We start from the raw sequence: 16464 nt of genomic DNA on the forward strand, positions 1-16464 counted from the left end.
ACAGAAATATATTTTTATTTTCTCCCTCTTCCTTGTGTTTCATTTATATAGAGTACATATGAACAATTATTTATAAGCACTGCCTGTTGTTGCAAACTGATTCCCAGATAAAAGCTCTGGGTTTGCAAAACTTAAGCATCCCAGATAATCCATTAGCCGGCATCCACATTCTCGGTTTGAATCTTGTGCATATCAGTTTTAGACTGATAATTTCTGATACTTTTTTCATCGAAAAGAAATACAATGATGGCCCATCTAAGACGGGTTAGGTTTTATACCTTGGAAGAGTTCACTGAGAATATTTCTTAAATTTAGATTCCCAAGTGGAAAATAAACAGCATTGTTAGTGTCCTACATCCTCTGAGATGTCGCCAAAGTCATTGAAACTCCCTGGCTGGAAAAACCATCTATTGAAATTAATGTGCTCTCAGAATACATCCTTTCAGATTGATACATATATAGCCTCTCTGATGTTTTCTGCGGACCGTTATTTCTCTGAACAATTGGAGGCATAAACATAGTTTTTGTGGTCGGTGGCATAGCTTCAGCTCGCTGGGATGCTGGAATCATATTGTCTGTCCTTTGAGATGTTGCAGAGCTGTAAACCCTTTCGGAACTTGGATATGAAGCAACATCAGGCCTCTGTGATGTTAAGCCAATATGATCATTCCTGTGGGCTGCAGCGGATGTGTATTTCCTCTCGGTTGGAAACATGTGATCGTTCCTTTGAAATGACTGGACCATGCTGTCACTCAAGTGAGAAGTTATAACATCATGTAACCTCTCTGAAGCAGGATGTGCAGCGGTGTCAGTTGGACGAGAGGTTGGAGTTGGACTGCTGTCTTTGAGCAATGCTGGACCCATATTATCATTCTGACGAGGCGTTGCCATGTATACACACTCAGAAGTTAAATCCATTGCAGCATCAATCCTCTTCAAAGAAGGGGCAGTATTGTTTCTCCTCTGAGAAGTAGGTAAACAGATCCTCTCAGAAATTTGAGAGATACTTTCAGTCCTCTGAGATGTTAGGGTTGGAGTTTCATTCCACTGAGATGGTACAGGTATATACATTCCTTCAGATGTCTGGCATGTGGTTAATGATATTTCTTGGCTTGGTAGCTTGACCTCTGATGCATGAGGTATAGTAGGTGGTATCTTCGCCTGTAAATCCTTCTCAGCTGTTGGAGGCAAAACCAGGGATGCCACCTGGTTATGCAAATCCTTGTCAGTTATTGAGGGCACTGATGATCCTCCTGATTTTGGTAAATTCTCGCAGAGCAGCTCTCTATGCTTCTGAGGATCTCTCTCTGGTGCCAGTGACATAGCTGGTAACGCTATCTTGCCAGGTGAATCTCTCTCAGATGGAGGCAATGCTGAGCAAACCCCTCGACTTGTCATGTCCATCTCATTCGATGTATGCATAGACCGCGAGACTCCTATGTTAGGTAACTCTCTCCATTGTTGCGCAACTGTCTTAATCTGGGTATAAAATTGCACACCTGTCTTTCCTGCATGCAGAAACAGAAAAGAAAAAAGAGAGCTCCATAGCTGCATTTCATAACTGGTCCGACCACTGCTCCAAGTAATGTGTGTGCCTGAGAGAGGGTTTGAAGGAATTATACCGCAAAAATTTAGATTGCCAGCAAAAGACACCTTAGCTTCATGAAATGAGGAGCATGGCAATGGAACCGGAACAGAAACATTGATTCCAACCTGTAATACAAAACAAGATGTAGTTCACACTTGCAGAGAATACCCAAACTCAAAGAAAACCTGCCATGAACACATTTTCTTTTGTTTGTCACAAGCTCTCCCTCTATCGTATCTACAACATGACAAACATCAAAGGCTTGAACCCAGTCCTCCTATTGACCAACTAACATCAACATTCAGCAAACTTGGATTCCACTGAAAAAATTATTACATTATCCAACATGACATAATCATTTGCTGAGGTCAAATTTTCCATTCCCTCCTGTTGCACCATCAAGACACTTTCCAACCTGAATGGTAATTTCCGTAAGGGGACAAATCTTCTAGAAAGTAACAGATATTCTTCAAGATGCATTTTGACAAAAGCAATTCTTCATTTCCCACACCATATGGAAAAACGTTGGCTTACCAGCACAGCATCAATGTCATTCTGGAACTTCCTCGCAGCGACACCAGATGTAGTGAAAATGGAAGCTCCATTCCCATACCTACAAAGGTATAGATATGAGAATCCAAAGAAGGTAAGTACTCCCCAAATAATGACTAATTAGGGAGATATTTGGATGTGTGAATACTGAACAGATAATATATTTGAGAAAGTTCCAATTCCTTTCAAGGCTCTATATGTCTAAAACTATCTCTTGTCACAATCTACAAATATTCTGGAAAAAAAAAAAGTAGGTAGGAAAAAGTTTGCATGGTATATTAAGTCTGGAAAGAATGGAGGAAAAGTTACATGTTTGAAAACTGCAACAAACACTGAATCAACAAACACATCTCTATGATGGTGAACATATAAGACACGTTCTAATGGCAGCCTGAGGATTAAGAGAGGAGTTAAAATATGTACCTGTTTTTGTTTACAATGGTTATGGCCTCTTCTAGGCTGTCTGCCTGTGATTATCAAATAACAGATATTGCTAACCATTCTCCAGCTAATTCCCAAAGGATTCACGCAAAAGCAACAATCTAAGAAAAAAAAAAACTACCTGCATACAGAGCAGGACTGGCCCAAGAATTTCTTCCTGCTCAACACAAACATCGCTGTCAAGATTATGGCAAGGTCTTTGGTTCAACTCTTCTTCCACTGAGAATCATAAATTATCCAAGTCCATTCATTCTGAAGCCATAAAAGAGTAAAAAGTATGAAATGGATACCTTGTAGCAATCCATGCTGATTGTAACATCACATAAGATTGTAGGACCAACAAAACTTCCATTTTCATATCCTGGAACCTACAAAATAATTTCAGACAAGTTAATTAGATTAGTAAATTAAACTCTCCGGCGATTGAATTATAAAAAAGAAAGAAAGAAAAATTTTATATCACTCGTCACAGAGAATATCAAACCGAACTTTTACCTAGAGAAGGCAAAAATGAGATGTAATTCAGATGTGGAAAGGTGAAAAGCACAACAAATACAGCAGAGACTAATCATTTTATAGGGTCAGTCCACACACAGGGGTGTGTAAAGAGAGAATGACCTTGAACCAAAGATATTAGAAAATGAAATAGAAAATTGAGAAAGGAGGAAACAATAACAATTTACGTGACTCGGTCAATTCAACCCCCTCCAGGGACAGAAGAAACCATGCTTCATATCACATATCCCAGCCTCTCACAGTAACGTTTTTAATAAAACCTAGAATCTGGAGTACAATCATGCTTCCTAGGAATCTAGAGTACTCAAGGAAATGAGGTTTTTCTTCAATTAAGGAGCATGCAAAGCTTCAATGGTCCTCAGTCCTCACAATACAATTCAGAAACTAGGTCAACTTTTCCCTGCACGAACAATGGCCTTCCTTTTTTCCCAACAAATGTTTTCTCCTTTAGGCTCACAAATAGAGAAACCTCTATTAGAATGTAGAAATCAATCATGACAAAAAAAAAAGCCAGAATCAAGCATTGCTCCTTTTCAGAGCTACGTATACAAACACTCACCTTTTGCTTTCTCTCCAGTGTCTAGACAAGGTCTTCTAATGTCCTTTTCTTTTTGACAGCTGAAACATCAAATTTTCCACTGTTTGAACTTAAGTTCATACTGACTCTTAATGTTTCAGCAAACACTTCTCTTTGCTCCTATTTGAGCAATTGAGCTCTCTCCTTGACTTTCCTCAAACTTCATGATGCAATCCTAGGAAGAAGAGTTGAAGGTATTATCCATTTTTATTCAGTCAATTCAGAAATTATTTTACTTTAGTAAATTTTTCAAAGCTAGATCATTTAACACTCCCTACGTCACACAAGGGAGAGCTAATTGGGTGAGCTTGGCTCACTATTAAAACAAACTCAGGAAGAGGTGGGTGCTGTAATCACTTTGGTCCCACATAATTTGAGTGAGTGGGCTCATGGTGAAGCAGGATCAACTAGAAATCCCCTCCCCCCTCCCGTGAGGGGTGTCCTTCCCTTTTTTTAGTTTTCCCTATATGTCCACTCTAAAATGTCAAACCATTATCCTGCTATTCTAATTTGCCTCTCAATAAAAGTTGGATGACTTGTTCTCTAACTACTTTTAATTAATAACACAAATAGCCTTTTTTGTTATGTGTGCATAGTCAAAGAGGACAGTCTCTATGGAATGGACAAAGTGTTGGTTACACTTTTTGCTACTCTCTAATGGCTCATTACTACCACAAGACTTCTACTTCATTACAATTCCATTTCATGTTTTGATTAGAATCTTGTATCAGGGCAAAACAAGCAAATCCCATTTACACAGAACCTTGGTCCTTATTTAGTAGAAAGATTCCATACAGAATAGCAAAATGAAAAATGCTATCAAGAAATTCTAGAAAACCGAAATCAAAGAGAAAATCAGGTGGATGAGCAATGCCAAAAGAACTAACAATTTTACAAGCACTTGATTACTAATTGATGTGGCATTTGTCATTCAAGATTTTTATTTTAATCACAATAACATGGCTCTAAAAGTGACAATGCAACATTTACTATCATTGAATTGAATACCAAATATGAAACCATGATAAGTTACTGCATCCTTGTTGATCATGAATTTAGTAAAATCTAATAGTGTTCTTTGACATATTATCCTTGTTGATTTTTTTTGTTTTTTTAAAAAGGATATTGATGTGGATGTTGATCATAAACCATCAAGCACTCTTAAATTCCTTTACTCTTTAAAGTCATTTCAAACAAACCGAACAAATATCTTTTGCAACCTTCAAAAACAAATTAAAAAAAGCCGCACTGATGCAGCATCTATTGCCTTCACAGTAAGTTACAGCATAAGGAAAAATCTAAATGATTGGTAATATATCTTCTAGGAAATGTTTCACAAACTATTCAATCCATTTTTACATGACTTAATGATCACCTCATGAACAAACAAAGAGTATCTTCTCATCTAACACACAGTCTTGCCTACAAATCTTGTTTTTCTACATAAACCAAGGATTTTGAAATTATTCCCAACACTGAACAAAAAAAAAGATTGAGAAAAAATTTAAACTTGAATTAAATAATTCTTTTAGTGAAATTGATTTGCAAAATGACAGCTTAATCTCCATATGTGTATTTTCTAAACCAACACCAAGTGAGATAGTATTCCAGCAGGAAAGATGAATTAGGCCTTTTCAGTTCCACTGACCAGATAGGAGAAACACATCATACTCCCGACTTTGAAATCTGATCCACATGTTTAGCTAAACAGTTGATGTATAATAACTTGGGCCAGAAAAAAATAATTAGGTCATGGTAATTATATTTTTTTTAACTGCCCCATGAGCCCATAGCCATGAGAAATTATTACAAAATGCCTTTCAGCCAAAAAGGAATTTAAATTCCAGTATGCTATTTCTCCAAATAAACGAATACAATATTTAACCCGAGATAAATAGTGCAAGCAAAAACCTATACAACAGAAAGAAAGTGGTTTGTCTATGTTAGCATGCTTGTGTTGTTGTACATGGCAGTTGCAAATCTAGCAACTGCTTACACACAAGCATACAGAAGAAACTACACACATGCACACATATTACTCCAAGTAAAAAACAACACATGGGCAAGAACACAAGGTTATCATCTTATAAAAGATAGAAACAAACAGTGTACCACAATGTTTCTCCCATCAAGAAGAAGCCTAGCACCACTGTCAACACCACTCTGAACTAGTCTACATATGCGATCCTTTACCTGCAAATTTAACATGCCTCAACTGTTTTTACCTCTTTGCTAATCACTGGACCAAGATCTCAATTTCACTCTTCTCATATTGCAAGTTAAATTGAAGCATGTTCAATCATACTGTTTTTACCTCTTTGCTAATCACTGGACCAAGGTCTGCACTGGGATCAGTCCCTGCATTAACTTTAAGTGCTTTGGCACGCCCCACAAGTTCATGCTCCCTGGAAATATTGTTACAACATCCATGTTGGTGTCATAGATATTATGTGCACGAAATTACCTATGAAGCTACAATGTGACAAGATAAACCAGCATCTTTTGGCAGTATCATACACCAGGTTTAGAGAAGAATGGTTATTAGTGATTCTACTACTTTTGGCAACTAAAAGAGTTGAGAAAGCAATGAAAGATGAACTTCTTTGTGTGATCAAATTGGACTAGGTCTACAATCACAATCTAACTAAACTTCTATTAGAAGGTAATTGTTAAATTTCTCCACAGCATCCCCTCCTTTTCCTCACCTTAAAATGTGATCATCGCTGCTCTAGATGATTAAAGCAACAATTTGATCATTGTTCACATGGACAGCTGAGAAAAGCATTGGATTCTCAAGAAATCATATCCCTTGAAAAAGATCTCAGTCCTGTGGAAGAGAATACTACAGTCTTGGTCGCAAAGTATATTGCTAAATGGTGATAGCTAAAACATAATTTACAGGGTTGAGAGAAGATAAGCTTTTTTGGATCTCTTTAACATACCGCACGCGAAATAATTTTAACCAGGATAAATGATATCTTTTGTGGAAAATTTTGCCAAGCAAGAGAACGAAAAGGGGGAGTGTGAGCAATTACCCAGGACAACTTCTAATATCATTTTCTTTCCTTTTCAGCGCTCAATTTCTTCACAACTCACTCCCTTCTTTAAACTCTTTTTTGCCAGCATATCTTGTCAACAGATTTCACTTGCCTAAAATTTGTAAATTCAAAAATAGGAACCATCCCACAAGAAGTTGGATTTTACTAACAAACAAGCCAAAATAACATTTTTTTTCTGGAGGTCACAGACTTCATATAATATGTAAGAATAGAGTTAGCTCAGATAAAGAATGGGAAATAAAATTATTTAAGAGCTCAAACAAACAAATAAAAATACCATGCTAATGAACCTCCAACAAAAACAGCTGTGCTCAGTGCCATGCACTGCTGTCCTGCAGCACCAAAGCCAGCAGCAACCAGAGCATTCAAAGTATCATCTATGCTTGCATCAGGCATTATAATAGCATGATTTTTTCCTCCAGTATTAGACTAAGGATAAAAAAAGAGCATATAATTAGTTTTGAAACCCATTTAAGTAAAACAAATTTTCAACCCAATATGTTAGAATGAAAAGAGTAGTGTAGTATACAGCACAAAAGGGAGGGCACACATAACAACAAGAAATGGACATGGCCATTGACTTTTGGGTCCCACAAAATCAACAGACTTGACCTGTTCATATTGTGACCTGTGGCCCTCCTTTTCATGCCCAAAGTCTTTTCCTGAAATAAAAACATGTGCATGCATGCACTTGCGCACACAAGAGAAAATCAGAGAGGAGAAAAAGGAGGTTTTCACCTGAACACGCTTCCCTCTGGCAGCTGCCCTAGCATATATATGCAAACCAGCCTTGGAAAACAAGTTACAAGTGGTGAACAAAGACCAAGCACAGAATGTCAGTGTAAGGATTTGACTTGACGTATTAATTTTGCATACATCACAGTCTATTATAAGCATAATCAAGATGAGAAATTCCTTTGTCCTTCTATCTTTCTAATGATCTTGACTTGCTAACAAAAGCAGGGGTAACATTCAACAAGTCTATTCAAAGTTGCAACTGTGTATGTTATTATAGAAATTGCACTATAACGTGAAAGAATGAAAGGAAATATTAGTCTGCTATCAGATTGGAAGCACGTCTGCACACACAAATCAATGGTATTCAAACTTTGAATATTACAAATATAATTGTAATCAGTGTGCAGTTTAATCTTGAAACAAATATAATTGTAATCAGTGTGCAGTTTAATCTTGAAATAACTCACCAGATCTGAACCAATGAACGATATAGCCTTTACATCATCATCATCACATATGTAATTAGCGATATCCTGCAGAAATTTTTTGAGATGAGTAAATTAAATGATCGACTTTAATGTCTTATAAGTGTTGAATCCAATCCCACCCAAAACCATATTAGGTTTTTGTTACATCAGAAAACTGCCAATTCCTCATTAAAAGCAAACCAACTAATCTCAACAACAAAAGCCGTTCTATGAAACAAATGCACCATCTCGAAAAATTGGATGTCGGGCCCAGTTGGGAATCTCACTTACATATAATTTGCAAGAAAATGCAGCTTGCCAAGAAAACCAGAAAGGGCCCTCAAAACAGCATATATTCTATGTAACACCCTAAAATGACATTACAGTCAATTGATCCCTCTATAAATTATTTTATTATAATGTGAGTAATAAGGAATAAAAGGATTCAAGAGAAGCAAATATTACATTGGTTCCATGAATGACATTTAAGACACCATCAGGAAAACCAGCCTCCACTGCCAAGGCTGCAAGTATCACTGATGCCCCTGAAAATAAAATTGCCATTAATATCAGTTATAGTTCACAGAACCGATCCACAAAAGTGCATTGATTATGTATAAGAACAGATTTCATTTAAGGAGATTTCTGATGTGGGGGTAATGAGATTTAACATTACAACAGTAATTACTCTCCAAGTGGTGCTCATTGGGGGATAAATTTTAACCTGAGAGAGGAAGGGGTAAAAAATTTAATTTGGAGGGTGGGCATCCTCTCTCTCTTTCAAACTTATAGCCTATATTTCCTTCTTTAGTGACTCTCAATTAATTCTAATTGACTCCACTAAGACACTTGGTTCTTAACCTTGTATCAAACAATTTTAAAAACTCACTTTTACACCTATTTTTGCACCCATAAAACTTACTCATGTAATACTCACCTACATTTTTTAGCCTCGTATCAACAACAACTTAGGAATAACAAAATTAACAAGTCCAAACGCCTAAAGGATGCCATCCAAGTAAGCTTCAGCAGATCATAACATTAATAAAGCATAACTATTTAATAACATATCTTCACAGAATAATAAATTAATCATAAATAGTTCTTATATATTTTTATTGATAATGTTGTTTACATGCTTAATGGTAGAAATCCTCTAAATTAATCTGCATTCTGGAAACAACTTAGTTACTGACATGGCAATTTTTGTAATAATATGCTGGTCCACATGTCAAAAAAGGCATGTGCAAAATGTTTTGGTCTCGTTGACTGTTTTCAACAAAATTTTGACTCTACTGCACCATCCTTGAGTAAAAGGATACATTTATTTCCTAGAATAACCCACATGCTTTCACATCCTAATCAAATATCCAGCTCAAGCAAAGACCAAGTTCAAGTTATAAATCAAATATCCTGCCCAATCAGAACCAAATTCCACTGGTATGGTTACTCTCAAATGAATTAGCTTCATCTTGCAAGGGTTTCCCTCTCAAAAAAAAAAAAAAATATCAATGGCTGACAGCAACAAGGAATATATAAACTAATCTGTGGTAAAGTCACCTGGATTCTTTTCACATGGCTTAAGAACAAATGTATTGCCACATGTAACTGCAATAGGGAACATCTGAAAAAAATACATATAACCATTTTAGCAAGAGAGAGAAAAATCCTTCCCTCTTTCCTATCACTCACTCTTTTAGTGATTTGAGTGATAAAAGGATAGAGAACCCAAAATAAACTAAGATTCAGATAAGAAGTTACAACTCAGCCAAATCTGATTATTTGTCCAGCTAAGCCAAGTGTGAGAAATCATGACGCATAGATTTAGAATTTTTTGTTTAATTAGGAATGTTTAAGAAATCAGAGCCACCATTTTCCAGAGATAAAATCTAGAAAGGGTAAAGAAAAGCAAGGGACAGAATTAATAAAAGAAAAGAATTTAGAGCACATGGCCCATACCCACAAAGGAATCATTGCTGGGAAATTAAAAGGGCATATCCCAGCACAAACACCAAGTGGTTCCCTAATGCAGTATGTATCAATTCCATTTGATGCATTAGGAACAAACTCCCCCATTTGCAATGTTGCCATAGCACAAGCATGCTCAACTGCCTCTATAAAAATCAATGGCAAAGCACCAAGGTCAATCTTGACAGCTAGGGATCACATTGTAATTGATCTTCTGAAATCAAAGAGAAAATTACAATAAGAGAACTCTCTGGGTACTTACCTAATCCACAAAGCACATCACCCAAGGCACCTTTTAGAGTCTTACCCTGTTCTGAGGTTATACTGGTAGCAAGCTTATCCTGGAAATAATTTTTTGTGCATTCAAAATAATAATTTCACAAGGAAAAGGAACTACATAAGTATGCAATTCTTGTTTACAGACCATGTCCCTGCGAATAAGCTCCTGGAATCTGAACATAATCCGTTGACGAGTGGCAATAGGCGTGTTTTTCCAAGAAGGAAACGCTCTCTTGGCTGCAATAACTGCATCTTTGAATTCTTCACAGGTGGTTAAAGGAAGGTACGAAACAACCTCTTGTGTAGCCTATTTAAGAAATAAAACATGCTGAAAAACCACAATGCAAAATACCTCTATTTGAAAGGAAAAGGTAACAGCATATATGAGCTTACAGGATTTAAAACATCAATAATTGTACACCCTTGAGACACTACAAACTTTCCTCCAATAAAGTTAGGGACCTTCATCTGCAATTAAATTTAGTTTATGGCTTTGGGCCCAATTCATTTAATCGAGGAAAAAACAGACGGCTTGCGGATAGAAAGAAGGGAATTAGAAATTCAAATATATTCAAACCCTACAGGCTGCCTATCTTGCTTTAATGACTCTCCAGTTGAAGATGCACTAGTGTTTACAGGAACAGATCTGTTAGGTCTCCATGACTTCAAACTTCTATCTGCAAGGAAAAAAAAAACGATAATCTATCATGAAGAAAACTTTATAGAACTACCAAATGATTTATTTTACCAGGAAACGATTTTCTTAAAATATCTGAAATATATGCCAATTGACTGTCAAGCAGTTCATCATGAACAAAACTGTAGAGAACTGCCAACTAATGTCTTCTACCAAAAATTTGCTAATTTTTAATGTTTAAAAACTATGCAAATCAACTGCAACCAGTTCATATCAAGCCTATATAACAACCATGAATAAAGTAACATGGAGAGCTCATTTATGATTATCACCAGCAAAAAGAAGCCTCCATTTCAGCAGAAAACGATGAACGATTCCCAACTACCACTGCATAACCAATTCCAAAGGGAAAGGCATTGATTGGGATCTCACCTGATAAACCGCCTTGACGGATCTTAGCTTTGAGGTTATACAAATGTCTTGGTGTTGATTGTAGCTCTGGGTTACTTTGCTTGAGAGCTTTAAGCACTTGTCGTGGTTTTACACCAGCTTCAGTCATCATTCTAATTTGTCTAACCTCTTCTTCAGAAAAACGTCGACTGTAAGGATGCTCTGACATGTCTTTTAAAGGTTCATGATTGTGTTCCCCATTTTTTATATTAAGCACCCACATGTCATCTTCCTTCTTACCAATTGCTTCAAAAGGGCAATTTATAAGGCGGGAACATGCTTTTCTTTTACGTTGACTTTCATCAATCTTGCGCCTATTACGATAAATGCCTCCTCTGTCACAACCAAGTATAACTCTTCTGTCCCTCCTTGACTTCTTAATAGTCACAACATAACCTTGATTAGCCCCAAAGTCACGAACATAATTGATTAGATCCTCGCGATCTTGAAAAACTCCAGATTCTGGAGGGAACATCTTATACTTTTGATTTTGGGTTTGCATGACAGATAGCAGAAAGAAAGAACCTATAATGCCAAATAATATTTACGATATAAAATTAGATTTGTAGGCAGGAAAGAATAAAACAAAAATAAATAGATAGATAAACACAGCTTAAGGACACTGCAATTAGAGTACCATGTTACCATGACATGATCTGCTCTCTGTTTGACAGTTTTATGATCCTATGCCAGCATTTATAGTTTGGCTTTGAATGAACCACAGCAGATATGCGCTATTAATCCTTAAGATTAACAAATAGTATTTAGACAGAAGCCTACAATTAATTCTTAGATGACACAAAACATTCTTTCTTAACTAACAAATAATATTTATATAAAAACTATCAACAAGATTCTTAATTAAGCCAGCCATGCAACACTTATCGTAATTAACAAAAAATTAAGCTTGTTTCAGATGGAAACGTGTGCCAATGGTGATGAAAGGGAAATTCGGCTCTTCCTCGTAAAAGGGACATTCATCGGAGTCAGAAAGAGCTTCCTCTCGAAAGTCAAAACTAAAAGGTTGTGTCTGTATGGCGGAAGGAAACCCTTGCATCACAAGGATTACTCTAAATTACAGGTGCCACAAATGCATTATCGATAGTGGAGATTAACCTCCAAAATCTCTAAAAATGGAGGAACCATTTAAGGACAAACCATTTCAAACAAACAACCCCCCCACTCCCACGTCCGCCATCCTACAATACAATGGAAATACACACACTCCCTTCCTTTCCCAGCCCTAGTCTACAGTGGCATTACTCTAAGATTAAATTGTAAGTAATTCCAATCATCAATACAGTACAGATGAAACCAGAAAAAAAATATATATTCAGGGTTTTAATTACCTGATCTAAGGTGACACTAAAACGGTCGTATGATAGAGGCGAAAATACAACTGGCGCTGGAAGACAGACATTTAGACCTTAGTGACTGACTGTTGTCATCTTTCTCCAGAGAGAGAGAGAGAGAGAGAGAGGTGAGGAAAAGTTTTTGGATCGGGACAGCTTCTTTTTTAAAAAAGAAAAAGCTTCGGCACAAGGCGAGGCGACTGGCGTGTGGATGGTTTTACAAATGAGTTTTAACCACTCTCCTTGCAGTAGAAATTGTATTAAAATTAAAAACTAAACTAAACTAAAGTGGGGACCTTCAGAAACACGCTAATACTTCAATTTTTAACACAATGGAAAACGGGAAATTTATGCTTGCACTATCCTTCGCTGCTTTATGAGAGGTGAATCTCATCGACGTTGAAATTATTTTTTATTAAAATTTAATATTTTATGTGTTGATATAAAAATAAATTTTTTAAAAATAAAAAAATATTATTTTAATATATTTTTAAATAAAAAATAATTTCTACCACACTCTCAAACCCTCTTAATCAAATAAAAGATTTCATATTCTGCCAAACAAGACTTATCATCTCATTATCTTGTTTGACAGTTAGGTTTCTAAGAAATATATCTAAATAGATGTGAAGATCAATTATGTAATAGAACATGTAGTATTAGAGTCATTTGACACTATATAAGACTGCAACACAAAATTTTCAGTAAATTATAACAAGACTCGTGATCAATGAGGTTTTAACTAATATAATATATCAGCTTATAGTTACTTCAATCACCGTTAAGTAAAGGATGAGAGATCATCCAGGTACGGGAGGAGGTACCAGAAGAGGTGTTATTTTACAAGTATTGCTTCATCTTATCAAATGCTTTTTATTGTCTTCTTCCAATACCCAGGGTTCTTTTTTTATAATAACCAAAAGATTAACTCAGAAATAGTTGTCAATTACAAAATGAAGGACTATTTAACTTAGATGCCCTAAAAAGCTTTAAATTACATTTTAAAAAATCAAACTGGTATTTAATAGACCAATTTTGTAAAAAATCAAACATTTTAAATTACATCCAAACTACCCTGAACTTGTATATTCTACATGTATAATCTACAACATTATACATCCTTCAGACTGGCACGCGCGTACACACACAAGCCTCTATATATATATAATATATATATATATATATATATAGGCTTGAATAATTCTTGATTCATTTAATTAGATGCATGTATAAGTGTTTTGGTTTTTTATTAGGAATCTTTTTATAGATTAAAACATGTTAAAAATACTCAAGTATTTATTTTTTTTTAATTGAAAATTAAAATTATCCTATCTTGCAAGTTAAATAGCTGGTTACGATGCAAGTGAGGTGATAATACATTTGTGCTCTACCAAATTTGATATTAACACTACTAACAAAACTATAATTTTTGGATTAAAATTTGTAAGCATTCATATTTTTTCTTATTTCTTAATATAGATTTTTCAAAAAGAAGAACAAATTATTAAGTAGGATTGAATACCAGGGGAGCATGAACGCAATTTATAAATTTGACATTCACTAAGCACCAGTAATTAATTAACTAAAACACTAAACCATGTGGGTGTTTCGCTATAACTCAATCCATAATAAAATGTGTCTTAGGTTATAATGAAATTATTATTTTACCCTTCACCCTATTATTTATAAGGCTTTGCTTGAGGGGTAAAATGGTCTTTGCACATTGTTGATTTGTTATTCTTTATTTGTTTGGGGATAATAATGTCTTTTTATTTTCTATAACACTATAATTACCATATTACCTTTAAAAAGTTAACAATAAGAATGAGCAATTGAATTAGCCCATAACCTTTATCATTAAAATTTGTTAGTATTGGCTTTAGGGGCTTGATTGTGATTTTATAATGATTATTATTATTATTATTATTTAGTCTTAGGGGTATTGTTTTCATAAAAATCAATCAACAGTGTAATTATTTCATTACCCTTGCTATTCAATTTTTTTAGCCTTGGCTTCAGGGACTTGGTTGTAATTTTATAATAATTTTTTGGTTATTATTGTTTAGTACTAAAGGCAATTTTGTTTTTGTACAAAAAAAAAACTGTTGACATGTGTCTTGCATGCGTCAATCGACTTTAGACGGTATATGCGACTGACTCTAGTGATTTTAATTGCGCTTCACTATATCATTTGATTTATCTTGGTATCTTCTTCTTTTACTAGGTGTATGATGGTTGGGTCTAGTTTGACACCCATTTAATCTTTTTTTTTTCCTTATCTTTCTTCCTTGAATTACATGTTAACCATACAAAAATTATACTAGCCTTTCAATTTTTTTTATTCAATCAATTTTCTCTTAATTGCAATTATTTTATTTACATTGATTATTGCTAATTGAATTTTATTTTCAATTTAATCCCTAGTGGTTTGATTTTGTTAATTTTTTAATCAAATTTGATTTTCATTCTTTTAATTGCTATTTTTTAAAATCATTTTATTGATTGATTTGGTTTTTTTCAATTACATCCCTAAGCATTTATTTTCATTTATTGTTTTGGTCAAATTTGGTCATAATTCTTTTAATTGCTATTTTTTAATCATTTTCTTGATTAATTAGTTTTTTTTTTCAATTCCATCCCCAGACATTTAATTTTGTTTATTTTTTTTGTTGAATTGCATCCTAATTCTTTTAATTGCTACTTGTTTATTTTTATATTGTTTTGTTGATTGATTTTTTTCTTCAATTTTATCCTTCAATATTTTTTTAGTTAAGAGTCTTACTTCTTTGTTTATTCGTATTTGCCTTTAATAGGGTAACCCTGGTCTCATAATCTAGATCATAAATCTAGAAGATTAGCCTGGATCGACTTTAGTTTTTTTTTTTTTTTTATCAAATATTATTTTTGCTGGTATGTTTTTTGGGTTCCTATGTACGGAGTCATCCTAATTTCATATCATAGATCATGTGTATGATTTGTTAACCTGAGTTGGCTTTTGGGTTTTCTCGAGTTTTTTTTTATATATATCTTTGCATTATATTGACAGGTGTTTACATTTTGTTAATGTGTTGGGCCTAATATTTTTTTTATGTTATGGATTTATTCAGTCAGTTGCATTTATATTTATCATTTAAGTCTTGATTTTTTTAGGGTGAATTTATCTTTTATTTATTTAAATAAATAAGTTTAATAAACATAATTGGATGAATTTTTTATTTTTGCAGTTAATTTCTTGATTATTGTTAGCGATCTTTTTTATTGACATGAATAATTACGATTTGTTTAGATAATTGCATAAAATTTTCAATTTACATTTTGATTTTTTTATGTGAAAAAGACATTGAAACAACTTGAATATCTAATATATATTTTTTTAAAAAAATTATAATTTATGACAAAATATAGGTCAAATGGCTAGTAATCATCTATTTTATCTATAGAACATGTGTGTGTTATGATTCAACTATTTTATAGTACTTTCTTTTAATTTTCAATAGTTTTGTTTTTGAATTACTTATAAATGAATAAAGTTACATATTTCTTAAATTAAAATATGATAAAAAATGGAATATAAAATTAAAACTTATTTTAATATTTAATAGTTGCTCCAAAAACTAATAGCATACCTTTATATTATTTAGTAAAGATAAAGCTATGTTATTTTATTGAAGTGTTAGTTTACGGAGTGGTACCCTTGTAGAGATAAAGCTATGTTATTTTATTGAAGTGTTATTTTACGGAGTGGTACCCTTGTAGAGATAAAGCTATGTATGATATTGGACTTGGTAAACCCTAAACAAGAGGATAGAAGAGTAAAATTGAACTACCATAAGAAGAAGC

At 34.2% G+C, this 16464-nt stretch overlaps 1 protein-coding gene across 1 annotated transcript; it reads right to left on the bottom strand.

Annotated features, from left to right (window-relative positions):
- Positions 1-244: 244 nt before the first annotated feature.
- LOC118045763 (methylmalonate-semialdehyde dehydrogenase [acylating], mitochondrial) lies at positions 245-12878 on the bottom strand. The gene is made up of 20 exons (XM_035054477.2): positions 12622-12878; positions 11255-11797; positions 10768-10862; positions 10579-10653; positions 10331-10492; positions 10169-10247; positions 9898-10052; positions 9499-9562; positions 8404-8483; positions 7939-8004; positions 7472-7522; positions 7011-7162; positions 5989-6079; positions 5787-5867; positions 2872-2949; positions 2703-2738; positions 2564-2607; positions 2123-2201; positions 1623-1713; positions 245-1508 (listed from the first exon to the last, which is right to left on the bottom strand). Exons 2-20 carry the CDS (start codon positions 11772-11774, stop codon positions 352-354), a joined length of 3156 nt encoding a protein of 1051 aa, XP_034910368.1. The 5' UTR covers positions 11775-11797; positions 12622-12878; the 3' UTR covers positions 245-351.
- Positions 12879-16464: the final 3586 nt, after the last annotated feature.

This window comes from Populus alba, chromosome 5, assembly GCF_005239225.2.
Source record: "Populus alba chromosome 5, ASM523922v2, whole genome shotgun sequence".
NCBI classification, from domain to species: Eukaryota; Viridiplantae; Streptophyta; class Magnoliopsida; order Malpighiales; family Salicaceae; genus Populus; species Populus alba.